This window comes from Zootoca vivipara, chromosome 2, assembly GCF_965207765.1.
Source record: "Zootoca vivipara chromosome 2, rZooViv2.hap1.1, whole genome shotgun sequence".
Lineage (NCBI taxonomy): Eukaryota > Metazoa > Chordata > Lepidosauria > Squamata > Lacertidae > Zootoca > Zootoca vivipara.
The window spans coordinates 74445644-74471285 of NC_142584.1; the positions used below are offsets into that span (position 1 = coordinate 74445644).

The 25642-nt window shown below is 40.5% G+C and overlaps 1 protein-coding gene across 2 annotated transcripts in view; it reads left to right on the forward strand.

Annotated features, from left to right (window-relative positions):
* The first annotated feature begins 5201 nt into the window (after window positions 1–5201).
* The window catches only part of SLC6A11 (solute carrier family 6 member 11), a 91507-nt gene continuing 71066 nt past the window's right edge, over window positions 5202–25642 (forward strand). Inside the window, exons 1-5 of one of the 2 annotated variants that reach the window (XM_035106212.3) lie at window positions 5202–5613; window positions 5974–6206; window positions 13244–13378; window positions 14192–14332; window positions 15878–15968. In XM_035106212.3, the coding sequence (XP_034962103.1) occupies window positions 5987–6206; window positions 13244–13378; window positions 14192–14332; window positions 15878–15968 (587 nt within the window). In that variant the 5' untranslated portion in view covers window positions 5202–5613; window positions 5974–5986. The remainder of the gene's footprint in view (window positions 5614–5973; window positions 6207–13243; window positions 13379–14191; window positions 14333–15877; window positions 15969–25642) is intronic. The other variant, XM_088663221.1, reaches the window with a different exon arrangement.

Sequence of the window (25642 nt, forward strand, 5' to 3'; positions counted from 1 at the left end):
CTGATAACATGTACCATACAACACCTCTGACTCCCCAGCCTTGCAAAAGTCAAAGTATACAAATAACATGAAGGCCTTTTAATTAGTCAACCAGAGCCCACCACACTTCAAGTCTTGCCAAGGTCCTGTTCTTGCCTCATCTCAATTTGGGCTTGACTTGTTTAGAAACAAGGTTTGTCTAGGCTTAGAAATAACATGCAAATCTGACAAAGATTTCTTCAGATAGGACAGTGGGATGTGTGTACTACATACAGGCAATACTCTTTCTTTCAAACTTCAATTCTTTGTGGGTTGGAAATGTATAACTGATACTTTGGAGAATCATTTTGTTTGCTTTACCATGCTGCAAAACAAAATATGATTGTTATTGTGCTAAAGGTCTCTTTGCTAGCTTTCCTGTGTTGTTCCTCTAGTCCGAGCAACTCTTGTATGTGCACTTTCATTTACTTGCAAAAGAATACTTGGGTAATTTTCTACAAACAAACTGATTTTCCTGTATTTGTGTGATCCACTGTGTCTCAAACAGCAATTCTATGCTGGGTATTAGACATAATTCTATTATACTCTCACAAAAAATTTTTATCATAGCTTTAATTGTGATACCTGTATTACATACAGCACACTTACAGTGAAATTCAGTTTATGGGCCGAGTAGGGAGCAAAGGTTGCCTGCAGGTAGATTGCCCTAACTCGTGCTTGAGCTTCACCTTATTTTTCTGCTATTGTGGAACAACCATCATATCTTTGCCCAGTAGGCTATGCCTACTACAGTTTGCTCTGAGATTGAAATGAACCCAATGAATTCCTCATGTACAAAGGCATTCCCCTCACTTTCTTCCACAAATCTTACACCTAGAGAGAGTTGCTGTATGCAAGAAATATCTGCTGTTTCATCTGCTAAAACTGATAAATTTGTGGAAGCATCAGTCTTCACAAAAATATCCTCTCTTGAAATTCGGCCACACAACTTGATTAACTTGCTTTGTGTTCTTGCAGAGGGGTACTTAGCATTGCCTGCCCAAGTTTCCAGGGTTTTTTTTTTAAAAAATACACCATCCCTTTACTCAACATGAAACTGTAAAAGGTCTGTCATGTTACCTGTGGTACTGGTCTTACCCTAAAGAGAAGTAATGGTCTAAAGAACAATGCTATGTGGCGCACAATACACAAGAGTTGATTGTATACAGTACAGTGTCTGTTTATTTTCTTATTTAGCTCTTACATATGAACTTATTAAATTGCTGTTCAATTGGCACATTTGCTATTCAGTTGGCACATGTGTCCCATATTCCTTGGACTACTAGCTGGGGAAATAAAATGCAATAATGACATATTATTGTTGTTTAGTCGTTTAGTCATGTCCGACTCTTCGTGACCCCATGGACCAGAGCACGCCAGGCACTCCTGTCTTCCACTGCCTCCCACAGTTTGGTCAAACTCATGTTTGTAGCTTCAAGAACACTGTCCAGCCATCTCGTCCTCTTTCGTCTCCTTCTCTGGATAGGCTTGATCTTCTTGCGGTCCATGACATATGACATATAGGTCCTTTCAAAACAGCAATGAATGCCAACCAATGAGACTGTTTAGAAAGCCATGCATGGCAAAACACTATTGGACCCATACTATGATGCTTGAATCCATAACTTTCTGTAGGGGGTCTAGGATTGTGAAAACCACTCTAAAGCACTGGATACAGGATTTGCTTTTTGGTAGTTCCCTATATCCAGCTTTTTCTTATTCAGGTTGTACAGTGCTAATAGTTGCCTCAGTATTTTCATTTGGGATGTAATAATAATAATAATAATAATAATAATAATAATAATAATAATAAATTTATTATTTATACCCCACCCATCTGGATGGGTTTCCCCAGCCACTCTGGACGGCTTCCAACAGAAAAATAAAATACAGTAATCTATTAAACATTAAAAGCCTCCCTAAACAGGGCTGCCTTCAGATGTCTTCTAAAAATCTGGTAGCTGTTTTTCTCTTTGACATCTGATGGGAGGGTGTTCCACAGGGCGGGCGCCACTACCAAGAAGGCCCTCTGCCTGGTTCCCTGCAACTTGGCTTCTCGCAATGAGGGAACCGCCAGAAGGCCCTCGGTGCTGGACCTCAGTGTCCGGGCAGAACAATGGGGGTGGAGACGTTCCTTCAGGTATACTGGACCGAGGCCATTTAGGGCTTTAAAGGTCAGCACCAACACTTTGAATTGTGCTCGGAAACGTACTGGGAGCCAATGTAGATCTTTCGAGACCGGTGTTATGTGGTCTTGGCAGCCGCTCCAGTCACCAGTCTAGCTGCCGTATTCTGGATTAGTTGTAGTTTCCGGGTCACCTTCAAAGGTAGCCCCACGTAGAGCGCATTGCAGTAGTCCAAGCGGGAGATAACCAGAGCATGCACCACTCTGGCGAGACAGTCTGTAGGCAGGTAGGGTCTCAGCCTGTGTACCAGATGGAGCTGATAGACAGCTGCCCTGGACACAGAATTGACTTGCGCCTCCATGGACAGCTGTGAGTCCAAAATGACTCCTAGGCTGCACACCTGGTCCTTCAGGCACACAGTTACCCTATTCAGGACCAGGGAGGCCTCCACACCTGCCCGCCTCCTATCCCCCACAAACAGTACTTCTGTCTTGTCAGGATTCAACCTCAATCTGTTAGCCGCTATCCATCCTCCAACTGCCTCCAGGCACTCACACAGGACCTTCACTGCCTTCACTGGTTCTGATGCCCTGCCCCTACCAGTACCTCAATATTTTCTGTTTCTTTAGGTGCTACTTGCATGATATCAAGTGAAGCAGTATGTTCAGTATGTGTCTGGGGCTCACTTGGTGTCTTCTGCTTTTTGAAGAAGTTGCTGATACATAGCTAAACAAATAGAAACAGCTCTCCTTCTTTGCTTTTGTCTCTAGCAACCGTAAGTAGAAACTATTGTGCCTTCTTTCAACCCTCATCCAATCAAAACAATAGCACCAGAGCAGGGTATTTGCCACCCATTTCCTGAGGACCTTTTCAGAACTTTCAGTTTCTATTTCTCTGGGTTACTTTTGGTTTCTATTCTTCTTTTCTCCCCGACATGTTTATTGAAAGTTTAAAAAGTACATAATTATATGTGCACTATACATGATGAGATGTAAATAAAAGAGAGAGAAAGGGAAAGAGAAATTGTACCTGTGTAGAAGGGAAAATAAAGGGGGGAGGGGAAAACCCCAATATTGTATACAGTGTATTGCATACAGTGGTACCTCGGTTTTTGAACGTCTCCGTTGACGAACATTTTCAAACACCGTAAACCTGGAAGTAAATGCTTCGGTTTTCGAACACACCTCGGAAGTCGAATGTGCCATGCGGCTTCCTTACTGAGTTTTCCGTATTGAGGCTTCCGTATCGAGTTTTCAGTTTCGAATGTTTCGGAACTCGAATGGTCTTCCGGAATGGATTATGTTCGAAAACCGAGGTACCACTGTACTTTACAAAGTTGTTATTGTACTACACCAGATTTTAACCTATTACAGTATTTGTAAGAATGGATTCCAAATATCATTGAATTTGTCCATGGAAAGTCTGTGTTTATATGGAAGTTGTTCATATGTTGCGATTTTGTACAAATCTTCAATCGTAGAAGGGAGCTGCATGTTTATTTTTCCAGTTCATCAGTATCAGTCTTTTTGCTATGGTAAGGGCACGGAGAGCCCAGTCGTACTGTCCTTTTGTACAGTTCCATGTGCTGGGAATATAATTCAAAAGAATATTTTGCTCTGTAAATGTAAGGTTGTTCCGTACAGTTCTGTTGATAGTTTCAGTCACCTTCTGCCAAAAATCTTTCAATATAGGACAATGAAAAAACATATGTTTTAGAGAAGCACTATCCCTTTTGCCTCTCCACTTTTGGTTTCTATTCTTGGCCACTGCTCCCATACTCCTCTTGAAAAGCAGGACCAGGTGCAGCAGCCCTCTGTCACAAGAAAGGCACCACAACTCATTTGTTTATATTATCATTGTATTTCTAGGGTTTCTAAACCTTGTAACATCTGTAGAAGCGGCATCCTTAGATCACAACAACAGTTTGAGCTGCCTGCTGCTCAGGAAGGTGCTCCTCCAAAAAAGTGCTGAGTTCAAGTCTAGCAGCTACTTTCAACAGGAATGGTCTTAGAGATCACTTCAAAACTCTTGTTGACTAGATGGCATAGCAGCCAACTCCTAGGGGCTGAGGGGTCTTCGGCTCCCCCAAACAAAATAATTGAGGAGCCCTATGGAACTTGCTCCAGAGGAAGCAGCTATGGCTACCAACTTGGATGGCTTTAAAACAAGATTAGACCAATTCATGAAGGAGAGGGCTAGCGATGGCTATCAGCCATGGCGGCTATGTTCTTCTTCCACAGTTTAAGGCAACAATGCTTCTGAACCCCGGTTGTTGGAAACCTTACCTTTGTTGGCTCACCACCACAGTGAAGCCAAGGCCTCTGCCACCTCAAGGCCTCCATTGAGGTCCACTGCTGCTGGAGACATATTTTAGGAAGCCAGGCTTCACTTCTGGAAGTGCAGGATGGTAAGTTGGCAGGAGGCAGTGGGCCAAGGCAGCCTGGGCACATTTGCAGGTGTGTGTGTGGCAGCAGCAGTGGGCCAGGTCAGGCGGAGGCCAGGTGCGTTGCATGGGTCACATCACAGGCGCATGATGCGCGTTGCCCACATGAAGTTACACACACGCATGACGCTGGGGCCCCTCAATCTGGAGTGCAAGTTGGCGCCTCTGCTCAGTGGTGAACTTTGGCTAGCCACGGGCACATCCCTGGCAAACACCGGTTGCCTCTGCTAATGCTGAGGATGCCCCAAAGGCGAGGCTAATGACATTGTTGCCCCTGGTTTTAGACCATTGCAATCTCGTGGAACATTTCACACACCGTGTCTCACGCGGGTGGCTTCTGGCTTCTCCTCCCATTCTCTCATTCGCCCCTCAGCCCAGCTTCGCCTGCATTTTGGCAATGACTTCGTTTTCTTCCTCGGCCGCATGGCGCCCTGGGCTAGCTTGCTTCAGCTTCCCGCACCCATGTGGCCAGGGCTAGTAGCTCTTGGCCTCCCCGCCCCTTGCTTTCCTCAGCTCGTAATGTCCTAAAGGCGGGAACGGGGGGGGATATAGGAGGTGGAGGGGCGGGTAGGAATAGACACACATATATATTTGTCGCCGTTTAGGAGGAGGTGGAGCGCGGGCTTGTGCTGTTCTGCCGGCAGCGAAGCGGAGAGGAGGAGGGGAGGCGGGAGAGCTGGTGGGACAGACTGAGGTGGGTGGAGGGGGCGGGTGTTGTGCGTTTTCCTCAGCGAGCGCCGCCGAGCAGTTGCAAATTTCCCCCTCAGCAGCGTGGCCAGCCCAGGAGCACCCCAGCCTTTCTCAGGCAGCGACAGCGGTCAGGGAGAAGACCAGACGTCCCTGCCTATCACGAGCCTTTCCCCCTCAGCCACGGTTGCAGCCTCCGCCGCGGACGCCTGCCTCGCCGCGGGCCCCCTCTGCCCAGTTTGACGGCGCAACAGGACGAAGAGGGACGCAGCCCGAAGGCTGAGGGGCGAGCCCGGCACCGACCTCTTCCCTCTCCCAACAGCGCAGGCAGAGTCCTGGGTGAGTCGAAGAATCCGGCCTCCTCACCACGCGTTACATTCACCCTAGGAAGATGCCGGGCAGCCCCAGGGATGCATGGCAGTTTTGCAAGGCTGCTGCATTTGGTCAGGGGAGGGATTGTGGGGAAAGGGAGCGCAATGCTCCTTGTCTCCGTTTGTATTTGTCGCGCTAAATAATCCCAGCAGCAGCAGCAGCAGCAGGGATCTGGCAAAGTTTTGCATCTCCTGCGCTTTTTATTGAGGCTTTTGTGAAATAGGGGAGATGCAAAGCAAACGGTGTGTTGACCAAGTAGAAAGGGATGTCTCAACACCCAAACCTTCCTTACTATCTCCCCTCCCTTTTCTCCTTCTCCTTCTTCAGGCTGGAAAGAGTCATGACAGCTGAAAAGACTATTCCTATAATTAATGGCAAGCCAGATGATGCTCTGGACCCGGAAGCCTCAAGTACCAACTTGGTCCACAGCAACGATAAGAAAGTGCATGAAAGAGGCCACTGGAACAATAAGGTTGAATTTATGCTTTCTGTGGCCGGGGAGATTATTGGGCTGGGAAACGTGTGGCGATTCCCGTATCTCTGCTACAAAAATGGAGGAGGTAAGATGGCATCATGTGTAAATGCATAGCTTTCATGCCCTGGGGAATCGCTGAATGGTCTGTTTGCTTAATGTCAGGGAAAAGAGGTTTTCTCAGTGTATGCTAGTACAGTATTCAGGCAGGTGTGAGCATGGCATGTAAAATGCTCCACCTGCGGTATGGAATTTAGATTAATGTAGTGACTATGTAGAGTCGTGTTGATAAAAGGAAAGGTTTGTTGGCTAGACTGAATTGAAAACACACCATGCAACCCCTTTGAACCCTTTGAAAGTGGTGGTGTTTTTTAAAAAAAATTCATTTAATGACAAATATCAGTTTTGACTCTCAGGCAGAAGGTTTCTTTTCCTAAAGCTTGTTGCTGGTGAATATTATAGAGTTTAGACAAAATCCATGTTAGCGTCTCCTAGCAAAGCAGTGCTACCACATGGGTGTTTATTGTGGGGTTAGAGTTCCTCAGACATGCAGGTTTTTAGCAGCATTCACATGTTGTTGGGTTTAAAATGTCAGACTGTATCTTTTGCCCATTTAATCCAGATGTACAATTTCTAAGGGATATATGATGTTAACAACAGCACACTTGTTGCTAACATCCTATCTGAAAATCTCAATGGCCTATTTTCAAATTAATCCCCCATCTAAAGTAAAGGGAAAGGGACGCCTGACCATTAGGTCCAGTCGTGACCGACTCTGGGGTTGCAGCGCTCATCTCGCGTTATTGGCCGAGGGAGCCAGCTTCCAGGTCATGTGCCCAGCATGACAAAGCCGCTTCTGGCGAACCAGAGCAGCGCACGGAAACGCTGTTTACCTTCCCGCTGTAGTGGTACCTATTTATCTACTTGCACTTTGACGCGCTTTTGAACTGCTAGGTGGGCAGGAGCTGGGACTGAGCAATGGGAGTTCACCCCGTCGCGGGGATTCAAACCGCCAACCTTCTGATCGGCAAGCCCTAGGCTCTGTGGTTTAACCCACAGGGCCACCTGCGTCCCACTAATTCCCCATCTAGAAGCACCCAAATAACATGTGCATTGTGCAAGATCTTTTATCGGCAGCAACACACTTCTTTAACTGCATGGTGGACAGTGACTGCATTTGCGTGTTTGTGTATGTGCGTGTGCGTGCACATATATTTGCTAGTCTTTAAGGTGCCACTAGACTTTTTGTTAATATAACTTTGGAAAGTATTACCAGTTATACTGGCACATATACTATACTCTATACAGTTATAGAGATTTTATGTTGCATACTGAAGTTATGCTCACAGTACAACCTTAAGCATATTTATTCAGATGGAGTTCAATGGCGTCTTGGCATGGTGTTGGCACAGCAGCCTCAAGTTTCTGTTTTTACAAATTAGGTAGACTTCACTTATATTGTCATGGAGCTCTGTGATGACCGCCAGCTTTAAATAGCTTCTAAAAGTGATTTTAAGGTCTGCCATTGGCTACTAGCTATGTTAGTATTCAAAAATATAACCATCAGCCCAATTCAACACACAGTGAAATGCTTTTATAAGATCATCGATTCTCTGTGTCAGAAAGAACCTCTGAATGCTGTTCTTGGGACAGTCAACATGGAATGGATAGTTCTATTTTGCTTTGCTCATTGTAAACAGGTGTTAATATATCTGAGGATCGATTGAATTTTCCACTTTTAAAACATTTGAATAGTGATTCTTAAAGTCATGCCACAGTAAATGCTGCTTTTGAAAGTGTTTCAATAGTATTTTGCTATGATTCATTAGTGTGTGTCTGTGTGTTTGTGTGTTGGGGGAGAGGTGACTGATTCTTGAGAACCACAAGTCAAAGATGTTTGGGATGAGTAGAGCTAGTAGCATGGTTCATTGGATCCTGCCCTGAATGCTAAACTTGATGAACTTCTGCTCTGTAATAGCAGAAGGAGGCAAATATGATCAATGTTTTCAAAGGAAAAGAGGGTGGATTGTAAACTGAAGAAGGGACATACTGTTACAGCAAACTCTAAACAGCATTCAGCACAGTACTGTGATATTGTGAGGCAGGATGAAACGTAATTTGGATTAGTTATTATCCTTAGATTATTAATGACAAAATATTCTAGGTATTATCTATTCTAGGTATATATTTATGGATCACATTCATAATAGTAACTATACAATGTAAGAAACATATAAGCATATATGCACATATGATCAATGATAAGAAAATGCATTCTCTAGACTACTGGTTGCCTAACTCCCCCCACCCCGCCCCCATTATTAACCACTTGAAAACTGCTGAGGTTCTTGACAGTTGTAGCAATTATAATGCACTGGGCTAGATGCTGATTGATTTTCATAGAAATGAAATTGCAATTCAATAAAAACAATATAAGATATAAAAGAAGCAATAAAATACAGTTTAAAATGTAAATTAATATTTAATGCAGAGGCACTGTGTATCACCTTAATGAAGTTCATGGACTACTGATGGTCCATGAACCTCAGTTTTGGAACCCCCTACTCTAGTGGTTCCCAAACACCCCCCTCCAAGGACCACTATATTTTTGGTGTACCACTTAATGATTTTTCTGCCTCTTTAAGCAACTTTAATTCCACAGAATTCAAATTGTAATACAATAAAGTACAATAGAAGAAATAAAACAAGAAAAGTACAATTAATAATCAGCATAGATATTTAAAAAATGATGGATATGCCACCTTCCATCTTCACCCACAAATCCAGAGACATGGACACTAGTTTGGTATACATAGTTCCACTTCCCTTAAAGTTATAAGGCTACAATTCTAAGCACACTTTTGGGACTAAGGCCATTGAATATGAATGTAATTTATCTACAGATAAGCTTTTAGACCAGAATTTAAGCAATTGTGCAACCAGTTCCATGTGGTCAGGGGGAGATTTGGATTGTCCATTGAAGAGTAACCTCCCATACTATATGGCTAGTAGGTTATGCTTTGGCAAAGAGGTGATGCTCTTCAAACGTGGAAAAGTAGAGGTGCTGGTGGAAGTGGGAGGGACTATGATGTGTGCTCAACCTATTGAGTACACTTACAATGCCTATTTCTATCCTGACCTAAGGCATTTGTAAGCAGGTATACTGCAAAGATTCAAACACTGCCAAAAGACATGGGGATTGTGTTCTTTAAACAACATGAGGGAAACTGTGTGTTGGGTAGCCTGTCAAAGCAGCACAGAAAGTGTGAATCTTTGTTTCTTGTTTCTCTGCCAACAGTGCAGGGCCAAAATCTTTCGTGTTTCTGTACTGTGAAACACCATCATGAATTTGGCCCATTTGGTTTGCTACGTCTCTTAAAAGCACAGTGTGTAGGTTTACTTGCTTTTCTTTATTGTCGTCTGTTGCTACACAGTGGCAGGAAAACAAGATCTTCTGTATTAACAACGATTCTTGTTTGTTACTGTTAGTCAGTTCCTCATGCTGTTTTGTTACATGATGTTGACAAAGCTGGGGGTGTCATTTTTATGCCACATGATCAAGCAAATTTCCTACTTCAATGTATACATTCATCAGGGCAAAATAAGAAATATGTTTACATAGGAATACAGAAGCTCATTATTATTATTATTATTATTATTATTATTATTATTATTATTATTATTATTTTGAGAGTCTAAGTACTGCTTTTCAGTTGTTAGTGCAATACTGACTCAGAACTTCACTTCTTCCATGTTAAATTTAGTTGATATATTAGAGACCATGGGACAAATTCAGCATTGCACTATTATGATCATTCCATCATTCCATTTCTGCTTGCCAGATGGAATGATCTCCCTTTCCCTGCCCCAAATGATGACATGGGGATTCTCCCAGTACCCCCAGACTTGAGGGGGGCACATGGGGGAGGAAAGGGGGAATGCCCCATTGTGCTAGTGGGACTCCTGCTAGCACAGCTATTCAATTGAATTCTGCCCATGGTTAAATTTGCATGAAACAAATTGATCATTGTTCAAATCACAGACTCAAGTGGGGCAAAACATGGTTTGAGGATTTAGGATTTTATCTAAGAGATGCCAACGAACCAGTTTCTACATAAATCATTAATTTGTGTGGTATGAGTGTTGAGTGCTAAAATGTATCACCTATCTTTTCTTGTTCACATGCATATTAGAGCATGCACATTGATGATACTTGATTGGTGGTGCAGTAAATGTACAGTTTTTGCTTAGGTATTTTGAGAATTGATGCTTGTTTTCGACACAGAAACTGGTTTGTTTGCTTTTTTATATATAAAGGCCAAACACTTCAATCCTATATATCTGTACTCAAAAGTAAGTCATACTGAGTTCAGTGGGTCTTATTCCTGGGTAAGCAGCAAGGGTTGCCATCCTTTCTGGTTTTTTGGAATTCTGAGAGATTATTTTGACACCACTACTTTGGTTGCTTTCCTCCCCACTTCCCCAGATCTCTTTTCCTTGCTCCTCAACAGACAGACAGACAGACAGACAGACACTCATGAACACGTCTTTGCTTTTATGAGGGGTCTAGGCAAAAGTCTGATCCAGTAGAACTAAAACAGACCTTGAATTTGCATGATTTTATGCATCCTCTGAAACCACAAAATTAAAGCTTGCAGTGGTAGACTGCACAGTAAAAATTACAGATCTGATGTTTTCTAGCACCACAGAAGCACTGACCCACAAAGGATCCTCATGGATCTTCATAATTTTTACAAAGGCTGATGACAAAAACCACCCAAAAAACTCACAGTGTACCCAGAGTACAGTGTACCCAAATAAAAATAAAATAAATTACGGTGGATTTGTGCTTTGCATCTAGGAAAGAACCAGAATTCTGTATTCTGAAAAGCTTTGAAACAATAGGTTTCAGCAAATGGCCAATGTAATTTATTTCCGAAAGGAAAACCAAGAATTGAAGGTGTTTCTGAATAAAGATTGTGCTCTCTTTGGAAGACTTGAAAAATTAAATGTTTGTTGAAATGCTGTTTCATTTTTCTCAAGTAGGTGTACTTAGAATATCATTACCTAATGCACTAAATTATTATTAGAATGCTTCAGTTACTAAGGTCCACTGGTGTATATGAGAGAGGTGAAACTGTACTGGAAGAAGATTCAGTTTCTTAAAAATTCTGCATGCCACTTGCTCTCTAGAACCAACCCAGCAATATTTTCTAGACTTTACCAAACTACTTAATGACACATGAAAAATATTCAGCTTTCACTGTTTGTCTCCCCCTTTTTAGTGAATGTCTATTACTGTGATCCTATTTACTATCCAAATAAAATAATTTTGTTTGCAAACTTATTTAAGGAAACCTGCTATATTTTCAGGGCTAAGTAATAGCATAGTATATGCTTTGGTGTGCTGCATGAATGGAAGGCAAAACAAGAATATTTAACTGTTAGTTTCACCAGTTAAGTTTAGTTGCTTAAAAAAGTATAGACAAATTAAAGTTAAAATAGCTTAGAACTATGCAGTTGGAACTATTATTAGTATCATTTGTTTAGGTAATTAGTCACTTTACTAGTCTCTAAGCAATTTACAAATACAGTTGTACCTTGGCTCCCAAACACCTTGGGAGTTGAACATTCCGGCTCCCGAACGATTGAAAACTGGAAGTGATCCAACGTCCAACGGGGCTTCCCCAGTCAAACATTTCAGAAGTCAAATGGACTTCCAGAACAGATTCTGTTCGACTTCCGAGGTACGACTGTAATAGTAAAATGCAATGCATAAAAAGCAAAAAAAGAAGTAATTCAAAGTGAAGTGCAATACAATGTAACCAGACCATAAAAGTTATACATTTACTAGTTAGATTTTCCATGCTACACATTTTGTTTACTGTTCAAGTATCTTCTCTTGTTACATTTGCCATTGGTGCTGCAGCAAATATAGTCCATATGGTGACTGATCAATGCTTGACCCGTAATAGGAACACTTATGAAATGAACTGTAGCCTTAATGATTTGGGTCTCCATGCCCACTTTCTACATTCCTTGTAATGACTGAAGGGTATGTGGAGGCACACATGACGGGTTGAGAATCCATGCAGTAAATGCTTCTAAATGTCTTCGGCTTGGCAGGTATCTTGCCACAGAGAGGTCATTTTGAGTCATGTCCCAATGGCATAAGCGTTGTACAGTAGTGCCATCAAGTCAGGGCTTTAGGACAGAAGTCAAGGGCCCCCAAACTCAGCAGGACTGGCTTACCGCATTTTGAAGTGAAGACAGAATGCCATCTAAGGAGGTCCCCCCCAACCTCCCCCCCCAATCAAGTCCAGGATCTATGATTGCCTAACTGCATCATTAGCACTGTGTGCTCTACACCAGGTCCAAGTCAATAACATCCAAGCATTTAACTGGGAATGTCAGTTCTATTGATATTTCTGGTTGCAAATATTGATAATATAGTAGTTTTTTATCCATAGTGTGTGAATGCCTTTGTTTTGTGAGTGGGTTTAATACTCACATGCACAAGATTATTATAGCTCGTATTTATAATAAATTTTTAGAGACCATGGGTACATGTCCCAGAGTATGTTAAATCTGTGACTCAGGTGTAAGTAAAAGTCAGCCTGAAATATGTATTGGATAATATTAAGCTTATTGGTAGAACAAATTGTTGGCATTTAAAAATCAATTTTGAAAATTCAGGGGCCAGAGCTATGCATCTTTACCCGCATGAATATTCCTTTGCTATATCAATGATTCAAGACAGAGGCTCATCCATACTTGCTCTTGTCCTGTTGCTTTCCCCTGGAGGAAACTGCTCTTCAGCGCTCAATCAAAGCAAACAGCAATTCAGGTTTCTCCCAGATTGCCATTTTTTCCAATCTATCACTATAGAGAGGTTTTTCCATTGGGAAGGAGTGGGGCAAGGGGGAAACCACTCAGACCCATGCTTTCTAGGCATGGTACAAGGTCAAGGGTGGATGAGCCCAGAGTGTTGTTTGAGATAAGACAATAAAGTGATGCTATGTACGGTAGTCTTGTATAAATAATTTATGCATGAAATTAAACTTATTACTTATCTTTAAGGACCTGGATCAAGCAAAATAATACATATCCAATCCTTGCTTTTAGGTGCTTTTCTCATACCCTATGTGATTTTCTTTATTTGCTGTGGAATACCAGTGTTTTTCCTGGAAACTGCCTTGGGACAGTTCACTAGCGAAGGAGGCATTACATGTTGGAGGAAAGTTTGTCCACTGTTTGAAGGTACACGTCAAATTATATCTTGTTTCCCATATATAAACATGTATGCGTCTATCTATGCATGTGCACACACAAAACATTCATGAGTTTTGAAAATATCTTACAAATGGAGCAAACATATTTTTTTACTGCTTCCTTCAACAACAAAAACATTGCACCAGCCATTCTACACACCTTTCTTACTGATGCTTTCAGAACTTAGTTAGCAAATCATGCCAATTCCTGACCAGTGCAGCACATCAGAGGACCAGAAAACTCAGGAATCCTCAGTTCAAATCCACTTTAGCCATGAACTCATTGAATAACCGTAGCTTTATCCCACCCAGTCTATAGTATGGGGATAATGATACAGTGCAAAAGTTAATGATACCAGATCACCTTACAGGTAACCATTAGCCAGATAATGCATGCAAAATATCTGGAGAATTTAGGAAAAAGTTAAATGCTTTATTAAAAGTTAAATGTTAAATGCTTTGTTGTAAACTTAGAATGTTTCCTCTTCTCTATACATTGAAACAGGACCTCTAAAATCATTTTTCCAACACTTTAACATGCTTTACTTACATTTGAACCCATTGCATAGCCCTGCTGTTCTCAGCCTTGGCCTTATTTCATTACAATGCCCAATTTGTCACATATATTCAAAGACTGCTCCCCCCATGACCAGTTCTTCCCTTACAGCCCTTACATTTATATTTTCAGGATTTTCTTTTTAACAAGTGACAAACTTAGAATCTGAACAAAAACTGCTTTCTGACTCTCGTTCCTTGTTCCTTTAACAATGCTGAAACAAGTTCCTGTATTTGTACTTTGCAGGTATCGGATATGCTACCCAGGTTATTGAGGCACATTTGAATGTTTACTACATCATCATTTTAGCATGGGCCATCTTCTATTTGTTTAACTGCTTTACAACAGAGCTCCCCTGGGCAACCTGTGGGCATGAATGGAATACAGGTATGGGCACAATGAACATACAATCTGTATGAATGTGTTAAAAGAGCAGCAGAGTGATTTAATATTTAAATGATTATGGGGCCAAACAAGATAATGGTGAAAATTAGCATAATTCAGATTTGCATCACATGATGTAAGAATAAAGGGATGAATTCCAATAATTAATGTTGATTATTCCAATAATAAAAGTAATGCCTTCAAATCTTCCCCCATACATCATTTTGCTTCATGAATTAAAGAGTCTGGTTTAAAAAGCATGTATTAATTTTCGAAAATCTTACCTTCTAAAACACACTGGTTTGAAAAGTGGTGGTACAATATGTTCCTTAACTGTTTATTAAAACTTTGCAAACTAAACATAGAGAGGGTATATGTAGGGGTTTTTTTTTACCTCTTATGTAATGGCATTTAGTCTTTATTATTATTATCATTATCATTATTATTATTAATTTTATTTTAAAAACTTACATCTGAGCTCACTGTAAACTTTAAGACAGCTACTGCTGGATAAAACAGCTTTCCATCAACAGATGGACACATTTGCATACTATTGTGAATCATTAAACATTGCAATGAAAAGTGTGTGCAAGTGTGTATATGGAGGCAGAGATTAAGAAAGGGTCACATGTGTGCACTAACACAAAAGGTGTGGAAGGGTTGCCAATCTGTTTATACTTCCAGTCCTACCCCTTCAATTTTTTGTGGGTTCTTTTTGTTGAGTCCAGTGGAAAGCCCCTCACACTAACCTTTGGCAAATATTAATTCTCTTATAAACTACAAACCAATAACCTCTTTTATTTGGTGATGTATAAGGGCACGTTGAATTAGTTCATCCCACTTGAAAGGGAAATAATAAATTCTTAAATGGTAAGGGTTTTATTTTCATATTCCTCATCTAATGAATTTTTAGTAGAATTGTACTCTTTCATCCTCATTCTTTTATTCATTTTAACAGTTTGGGACTCTTACTTGAATCTATTGATGTTTAGGTAAATTAAAAGTCTAGTATCAAGTCCATCAGAAATGATAGTGCTTCAGTGTCCTTTTTGGCATCTGTTTAGGAAAGCCTAGCCAATATTCAATGCTGTCCAAATAGTAAGTGTCAACTCAATAATGGAGAATTGCTTTGATCTCTTTCTACCATTTCTCTCATGCCAGAGATAACAGTGTGCCAAATGGTAGCTTTGTCACTTGCCATATTAAGTCCACCTTTCCTCTGGTAGAAAGAGATTCCCAAGCCAGTGATAGGCATTAGGAATTGAATTGCGGTCAACTGAATCAAGCACAATGCATGATTAAACTCCCTAGCAATCAGAGGAAATTATCCTATTTCTGCTGCCTCCAACTGGTCTGGCTGTTGCAGTTGTAACAGGACAAACCAAAAGCAGCTAGTGAAGACCTTTCTGAGGACAACCAGTATGAATTAGTAATCAAAGCATGTGACTGAATCTTGTTTTCAGATCTCTGTGGCCATGATCTTAACATATTCAAAGTGAACTTGTAAGTTTTAACATCACAGCATTATTGTTTTTCATTCTTTTATAGAACACTGTGTAGAATTTCAAAAAATTAATATGACCAACTGTTCTCAAGAATATTTGCAGAATGCTACTTCTCCAGTCATGGAATTTTGGGAGTAAGTATAGTTAAACTTTTATTCTAAACTAATTACAATATTAACTCTCTTCAAATGAAAGGTGTGGAGCAAACAATAATAGCTAAATGTAGGTTTATGGCAACGTGAGAATTTCAGCAGCAAACTGTTTTTACATAAAATTCACTTAGGTGACACCAATAACTCTTCCGTAATAATAGGAAATAAAAAAATATTTTTCTATGGGAATGAATATGTGCAATCCAGACACATTTACTTGAAAGCACATCTCATTAAAGTCAAACTTTGTTCTGCACATGATGGTTAGTATTTTGTGTATACAGTATGTGTATGCTTGTGTGTTAAGAGGATGGGAATGTTTTCATTTGAATATTACAGTATCTGTAAGAGTTCATTGCAAGACTTTCCTGAGTATGGCCCTGAAACTTCGATTTCTGTTGGAAGGGACTGCTAATCTCAGCCAAATATTATCAATGTGTAGGAGATGGCATATCGTACATAATACCTTATCTGAGCATTTCCTGATGTTTAGGAAATTTATTGCCCTTACTTTGGTTTTTGGCTAAGGTTATATTCCAGTTGTGTTCTCATTTTAGTGATGAATACTTGGCGAGGGTGCGGGAGAGTGTTCCTTTGCTTGTTTTGCTCCCAGTGCTTCAATGTTTCTTTGGCTATGTTTTTCTGTGCTAACTATGCTGGCTGAAAGATGTTCACAAAAATATCTAGTGAATTTTCCCCTGCGTTTCTAAGCATTAGGAGAAGGAAGCACAGGAGTTCTCTTCATGTGTGTTTATATTTCTGGCCATCTGCTGCTACAGCGTTTGTAGGGAGTAATTGCATCTAAAATGCAGAGACACAAAATTTGCATGGTCAAATGTGTTGAGTGGAGTTTCTCTATTCCTTTCTGCCATAACTGTACATAACCCAGGAGCTTGTGCCTGGTCATCTTTGGGAAGGCAAAGCAGTCTATTGTTTCCCCAACAATTACTGTTTTTCCCGTGTTGTTGTTTTTTTATATAAAAAAAACTTGCATAACTGGACATCATCCGTGGCTTAACCTTGAAAATTGATTAATTTCATTGGTGCTTCTGAGATGTTGCATTGTTCATCCTGAATAACTGCGACCTGATAATAACTCTCTTAACCATGAATTGTATCCACCACTCTTGCTCCATTCACATAACAGACCTCTGCTTATGCAATGAAACTTGCCTTTTCTCCCTTGCTGTAGAGGGTCCAGGTACACTCCAAAGCAGATTTTGGGGGTGTGCAGAAAGAGAGATGTTACGTTGTGAGAGTAGAATGCTGATTGTGCACCATTGGACACAACCACATGCGTCTGGGCATTTCCACTTCCTAGAATCCAAATATTAATCATTCAGTCCAAGTAGGAGTGTGGGCAATGATTCTGGTAAATGACAACTTACCAAATTTTAAGTAATAAAAAATAATTTATGCTAAGCCAATTTCCTTGCTATCTGGGCAATTTATTTGTACAAAATAACTATCCTGTGAAAAACCTGAAGCATTGAAGCATTTGTTTGGTGCAGAACTGTGCCTCAGAAGAGGAATAATTTGTGTGCACAAGCCGCTAAGACTTGTTTTTAAATGATTGATGAGAAATCCAAGCTTTCATTTCAGCAAATGTTGAGCAGGTTCTCTTGTGTTTTTTAACCCCATCAGTCATGCTGTGCTCAGTAGACATAAGTGTTCAAAGCAACAAAATTAAAAAGGAGCATGTGGTGGAGTATAGATGTGCTCAGAGGCCAGCTGCACACACACACACACACACACACACACACACACACACACACACACACAAACACTGAGAGAGATCAGAGAGGAACCTGAGTCTTTCCTTTTAAAAGTGTAAATGCTGTATTTCTACTAAAATTCTGCAGTAAGGTACAGGGACCCCCTGACCATTAGGTCCAGTCATGACCGACTCTGGGGTTGCGGTGCTCATCTTGTGTTATTGGCCGAGGGAGCCGGCATACAGCTTCCAGGTCATGTGACCAGCATGACAAAGCCGCTTCTGGTGGACCAGAGCAGCACACGGAAATGCTGTTTACCTTCTCGCTGGAATGGTACCTATTTATCTACTTGCACTTTGATGTGCTTTCGAACTGCTAGGTTGGCAGGAGCTGGGACCAAGCAATGGGAGCTCACCCCGTTGTGGGGATTCGAACCGCCGACCTTCTGATCGGCAAGCCCTAGGCTCTGTGGTTTATCCAACAGCGCCACCCCTTTAGTCCCTCATAAAAAGATAGACACAGAACAGTGTTCTATAAAAGTATAAAAAGAGTTTACTCACTCACTCATTTTGTTCACAAATGGATTCTAGAAGGCAGACTTAAGTTACAAAAGTAATATACCTGGAAACTACCCCATAAGGAGATAGCGCCTTTGTCCTCTCTTGGTTGGAAGCCAAGAGAGCATATCAGACTAAGAAGATGTTGCTTCCTCAACGAATGGAGTCAGAGAGAGAGAGAGATGGAAACCAAAGTGTGGCTTCTGATTGGCTGCAGGAAGCTCCTGTAGCCAATCAGAAGCCCTATCAGATGTTCAGCTTCCAAAAATATTTCGCAAACCGAAACAGTCACTTCCGGGTTCGTGGCGTTTGGGAGCCAAAACGTTTGAGAACTAAGCTGTTTGAAAACCAAGCTACGACTGTATATTTTTAGGGATCCCTTAGTTGCACGGGGAATGAAAGCAAGTGTCTGAATTTGCAGGCCACAAAATGTAAAAAATAACCCCATGCCTCTGTATGAAACTTCATCTCTGATAAGCTGTGGTACTGCAGGGCTGTTGTGTGATGTTGGTTATGCTATAACTATAGTGGTGGAAGTTCCTTGATGTATCCAAGCCAAGATGGTGGTTTATTGATCCAAAGGCTGGAAACAGTTGAAATGTACATGTTATATAGAATGGGAACGAGACTTACTTGACAACTAAACCTTCATAGCAGGGAAGATCATCTTCTATCAAATGAGAAGGGTGCAGCTGAGGGAACCCATTGATGTAATTTTTGCTTACTGGCTCTGTTCAAGTCTTTTACCATGGTTTAGAAATACAGCTTGCTGCTTCTTAGAAAAGGATTTGGGTAAACAGAGGTGACAGGGTGGTGAAGTTATTTCCACCTCAATAGTTTCCTTTGTTAGGCAAGTAACAACCCAGACCTCTGCTAAAGAAGACCTAGTTGTTAGCCTGTCATTCAGTGGAAGAGGTGGCATATCCCTCGTGTTTTCAAGTAAAGCCCAGTGAGAAAAACATTTTCTCAAAGGAAAATGAGCTATGCTCTGTAGAAGGAAAAGGTTAAAAAAAAAACTTGACAAAGTCAAAAAGAGTTTTTCCTGCTTTATTCAGGTTGCAAATAACTGCAGGAGACACATTGTTATTAATCCCCACAATCCTAGGAAAAGTCATTAGCATGTTTGGGCCTGATTCTGGTGCACTTAGCACCCACACACTTATTCAGTTCCTCTCTGGACTGGACCTTTTTTGTGCTCAACTTGAAGAACATTTTGCTGTGCCAGACTCGTCGGTTTGTGTTCAGTTCACAGAAGGCCGTGTGAAAACATTCTTTCATTTGGATGAACACAAGTTTTTCTCCGGGTTCTGCCTCGAAACCACAAGCTTTGCTTGGTTTTATTTGGAAGCACTGAACACGGCTGAACCACCTTCTCTTTGATACTAGGCAAGGTTTTGAGTTATAATAAGGCATCAATCCAGAAAATTTTAAATAGTTTGAGGAATCTGCATCATGTGTTTCTATGATGCACCCTAGACATTATGCTACCTGCAAAAGCAGAACTTTCCAAATGAATTTTGAGCAAACATGGCAGAAAAAATATTTTGCAAAACATATAATGCAAACATTTAAACCAAAATATGCATCCTGGAATACATCTTTCCTTGGGATTTTTAAAATATTCATTTACCACGGATTTCTTCATTATTTCTGTTTGGTAATTAGGAATGATGGCAGGTGCCTTGGGGGATTATATACAAGGACACAGAGTGTCTTGTCTGGACGTGGTGAAAAGTGACTCCTTACTTTTATATCTTGTAACAAAAACGAGGAGACATTTTTGGATGGTTTCAGAATGACTGGCAAAAATTGACTTCAATTTTGGGAGGCACTTACAATTGGAATGCCTGATAGTATAGACAACATTGCCCCCATTTTTCTTTTTTGCTGTTATGGCAAGTTACACTCCTAATACACTCCACAGCACCTTTGTGGAGGGACACCATGACACAACACAGCATCCTTCAAGTGATATTGTTGCAGGAGAAAAGGGTTCCATGATTTTTTGATTAAAGATTCCAGCTTTAGTCAGATCTCATTTTGGCAAATTTGGCATGATTCAAAAAGAGTGCTATAGAATCATAGTTAGGAGGAACTTTGGAGACTATATCCTGCACAATGCAGGCTGTTAAATGCAGAATGCAACTGCCACATTGCTTACAGAGGTCTGTCAAACGTCGTCAGCTTAAAATATGCCCAATGATGGCAAAATTCACCAGCACCTGAGACAGCCTGTGGCATTTGCATTTATCGCTATCAACACTATTTTGTTCTTTTGCTGCCTAATGCTTTTGAATTACAACTGGGTAGTTAATTATACATTGAAAGCAAAATAGGTTAATGGATGTTAGTAATTAGTTTATTGAAAAATTGGTAAAAATATGTGCTGAATCTTGACATGTCTAAACGTAGAAATGTTTACTCAAGGGTAATTAAACTTTAATTAATAGAATTACTAGTGAGATGTGGTTCTTACTTTGACTCTTAAAGGAACTCTATTTATTGGTGCTGCCTAGGAATGCTGTAGTGATTTTTAAGATTAAAACAGATACTGTTGTTCAGTTCCGTGCAATTATTCCACGTATTTCTTGTGTCCTGTTTTATATGATGTATTTTTCTTTCAGGAAGGATTGTATAGGAATGCATTATATCTAGGGCTATTAGCTGTTATAAAACCCAATACTTGATTAATATGCATAAGTTTAACTTATTAAAATGAATGAAGTGGGTTATTACAATAAAGACTCTTTCTCCTCCTGTTTTCTATGGAGTGCAACTCAAGATGAAGTGTTAAGAGCAATATCTCCTTTAAATAAATGGTGTGACTCAAAATCACACTTCACACTTCACATAAAAGTCCATTCCCTTACATCACAAGATCAAAACGGAGCTAAGAAACATGGCATAATTAAAGGAATTGCCTAGTACTTTGTGTTGTGCAACAGTGTGGTCACAGTCATCAAGAAAATGGAGAAATAATATGCATCTGTGTAGATCTTTGACAGCATAATGGAACTACCCAAGAAAAATATGTACTTCGACACTAGATGAAGTTTTAATGAAAGTGACAGGAGCTGATTATTTGGCAAATTAGATGGCTCAAGCAATTTCTGGCAAATATTTGACAAACCAGAGCACTAAACTGGCTGCATTTAAGAAACTGGTAGTTTGCCTGTTCTTTATGGAGTTGCACTCCACGTGAAGGAGCAGATATATAGCTTGGAAATACTCTTAGATCTGTCCCACATCACTGGAGACACAGAGGCTAAGACTGTTTTCTTCCGGCTTCAGCTAGTGTATCTGCTATGACCATTCATGGTCAGGGATAGCTTGGACATAGTGGTTCAGGTCTTGGTAACTTCTAGATTGGTACTGCTTTGTGAAGAATCTTCCTCCCCTTTTACAGGCCAACATAGAAGGTGGAACAACTGACCTGCCAATCACCTGAGGTAATGAAACCAGATGATTGGCAGGAGGATGGACCAGTGGGTAATCGGTACAGGATTATACCTAAAGGAATCAAATCTCTCATTGAAAATTTGGAGAAAAAATTATGAAAGTAGGCTTCTGCCTTCTGAACAAATGCCAACATGCATGGCCTGAAAATAGCTTTCTTACATTTTGAATTTAAAAGAAAACACAATAGAAGACCTTGGAATATCAAATTTGTGCTCATGAAATTCTCTAAGGAAGTTTCTTCTTACTATATTTCTCCAGGCTTGGAGAAAAACAACTGCAGATTTTGGCAGCAGTGGCAAGGCAATCTGAGACTGTAGTCCTAAAAACACTATTGGAATATGTGAGACATAATTACAACCAATGCATTTAGGCTTTGGGTACCAGTGATGCAGAACAGAGTGAGCGAAATGCCAATTTTAATGAATTATGAGTCCAGAAAACACTTTGCGCTCATGCAAATGCAATGAATCTTCAATAAGGGTTCAGTGAAACAAAGACCAATTCTAATGCTTGAGTCTTTTAAAGGGAAAAAAATTAAACTAGCAAATCCTTCCCTTAGGAGGATGCAAGATGGTGAGAATGACCTTAGCTATGAGGGTAGTTCAGTTTTTAAGTATTACATTCTGGTAATTGACAAAGGAAGGTCACAGAAATCTTTATGAAGTGCTATATTTATCAGAACTGAGCACAATGCTTTTCATTCCCGTTAACATCAACTACTGGGAACTACTTGGGATATTCTGCCCAGAATTTCTTCTGGGGGCACAAATGTGACTTTGCAAGCCAGGATTCATGCATTTTGAATAGGGTCACATTTTCAATTCCTTGCTGCTTACCAAGACTATAGTGCCAATCAGAATCAAACTAAGTGAGACTCAGTTCACACAATCATTAATTGTGTTTAGTTTTTAGAAAAGTAAATAGCTAGCATGTGGGAGAAGCACCAGATAGAGACTACAAATAGGCTACAATTTCAGACATTGTCATATATCAGAATATTGTGATGTTTAGCTGCTGATATATCATGATACTGAAAACCAGGTATTGCTCAGCCCTAGTTGGTTGTGGTTTTTTTTGTTTTTTGTTTTAGTATACCTAAGATCCTTTGATTATTGGGGGCTACCCCACATTTTGTTCCAAAAATTGCTTTGCAGAGGTAACTACCATAGAGTTATCAAAATGTTCAAAAGTAGATGGTCCGTGGCTTGGCTTTTGAAAAATAATGGGTCCATGGTAATTAGCTAATTGGGAACTACTTGGCTACAAGATTTTGCTTTTCACTGTGGTCCTAATATTGTGTGAATGGCAGTGCAAATAGCGGGTGCAACTGCTAATCTGGATCAGTAGCTCAGCAGGAATCAAAGGATTAAAGCTCCCTACTCCCAATGTCAGAGGGCTCAATCCAGGTGGACCCGGCAGCAACTATCATATATTCCGGCGTATAAGACGACTGGGCGTATAAGACGACCCCCAACTTTTCCAGTTAAAATATAGAGTTTGGGATATACTCGCCGTATAAGAAATACGATCCGGTATATAAGACGACCCCCGACTACGACTCCTGACTTTTGAGAAGATTTTCCTGGATTAAAAAGTAGTCTTATACACAGGAATATACAGTGTATTTACTTTGTAAGTCATTCATACAGTTGCTATTATTGAAGATGCATCTATCATTTAAAAATGTTTAAAAGAAAGACTTGATGTGCAAAAAGTGCTGGAGATCAAGACTACTTGAACCAGTAATCTACACCATAGCTTTCTTTTCCAAATTTTGAATCTTGTTTGGGAAGAGCCTCGGTAGGGTTTAGCATACTTCGGTGAATGTCCATCCACCTCTCAGCAGTGAGATTTGTGGAAGAGGCTCTCCTTTAAACAGAGATGCTTCTGAAATTATCTTCATCCTTATTTCTTTCTGAGTTTCCCAGATTACATGTACTTCTTTCTGAAGTGGAACTGATATTCTAAGAATTATTGGTTGTTCTCTTTTGGTTCTGAATTTTGTACAGAGCTGTGTCTGTAGAATTTGTCACAATGTTCTGTCAGTTCTGTCCTCCTCCCCATTATGCACCACTATGATAAAACTTTAAAAGCGGTCTTAATGTAATTGTATGCATGACTGCATCAATATTCTTTCTTTCATAATTTTTCAGAAAAAAACACAAGTGCAGTCGCAAAACCATCTTAGATAGTAAGTAGAAAACTGTATCAAGATTTAGTTTGCAAGGACTTCCATTTGGCATGAAGTACATACATGTATATCAGCAACACTGCACAAAATAGTATTAGTGCATTGAAGAATATTATGCATTGTTTATCAACTGGAAATCAGCAATGTGTGTTTGGAGAAATAAAGTAAAATGGGTGAACTGAAAACTGTGGCAAATAGTGTCTGTTCCAATAGCAGAATTAACTTTGATTCTCCCAGTTAAACTTGAGTTCACGAGTGGAAGACAGAGCAGAGAGTATCGGATAAACAATAATGGAATGGAACAGAATGGAAGGAAATCCGCTCTTCCCTAGCTCTTAAGTACCATTCAAGAGAATGGTTTATTGTTCAGAAGCTCAGAGCTGGGCTTTTGCAGTAGTTACACCACAGTTATAGAATTCTGTCCCCAAAGAAGCTGCCCAGACTAAGCTGCCTTATTATTGAATTTTAAGAGAGCAGTTACAGCTTTACTCTGATCTCTGAGAATAGTAGGCAATACTGTATATTGAATTTTACACATAGCATTGTTGTTATAAAATACCACCCCTAAGACATTATAATGAGAACAACCATAATTAACACATGTATGGAGTTTAAAGCCCTTCACATGCATTATTAAGCTTTAATCCTTACAACGGCCCTATAACGTTATTATTCCTCATATTATAGATGAGGTACTGAGAGAGAATGGCTTGCCTAAGGCCAGAGACACTGCAGTCCTGTGCACATTTAGTCAGGGGTAAAACCCATTGTGCTGAGTGGGACTTACTCCTTGATAAGTGGGTTTAGAATTGCAACCTCAGTGAATTTATGGCCCAGGTAAGATTCAGTCCAGGGGAATTCCTGATTTGCATGCCAGTCTATGCTCCTCTGGCTTTGTTTGGTTTAACAGTGCCTTGGGCTGCTGTGAAACAGGAAATATGAAGCGTATTTAAAATATGTTTGCATGGGAGCTGCCTGCGTTTACTTTATATTGTGGGGAAGATGCCTTGTACATGAAACGCTTTTCTGTTTGCTCCAAGTACAGGTGTAGTGGAAGTTCTGATTAATTTATGAGAGAAGGAACCTGAATTGATACCCAGAAAAGTATGGAATCTGTGAGCCCTTAATTTTTTTCTCCTTTCTATGCTCCTAAATGGGCTTTCCATATTTATTAATTATTAGTGAAATTAATATCCCACCCTTTCTCCCAAAGGAGCTCAGGGCTTCTGAAAAAACCAGGCCCAGGGCTGCCCACCCCTCAGTATGCCCTGCTACTCCATACTGGTACTTTTTAATTTTACTTTGAGTGACAGCCTATCCCAAAAAAAAGAGGAAAAAAAGACCTGCATCTCTCCTTAGAAACTCTGGTCTGTTTGGAGTGGGGGGAGGAAGGAAACTCTCAGTCCCTTGCTGGCTGTGGGAGATTCCTTCACTCCATGTAGGGGCTTGTTTTAAAAAGCAGGGGGGGGAATGACAGGGATGTCCCTGCAGGTTCCAAGTGTTGTTGCCTGCCAGTCAGCTGCAGGTGTTACTTTCTCCCTGTGTAGGGGCTGTTTTTATAGTTGCAGAGGAGGAAGGCACATCAGGGATCATCCCATTTGCCTTGCTTGTTAGTTGCTTCTTAATTGGATGTAGTGTATGCGTGTTCACTCAATATGCTGTCTGTGTGTCCAGAAGAGAGAGAGAAGGAGGAATATGTGTGTTGTCTTTGTGTGTACATGCATGTGAGAGAAA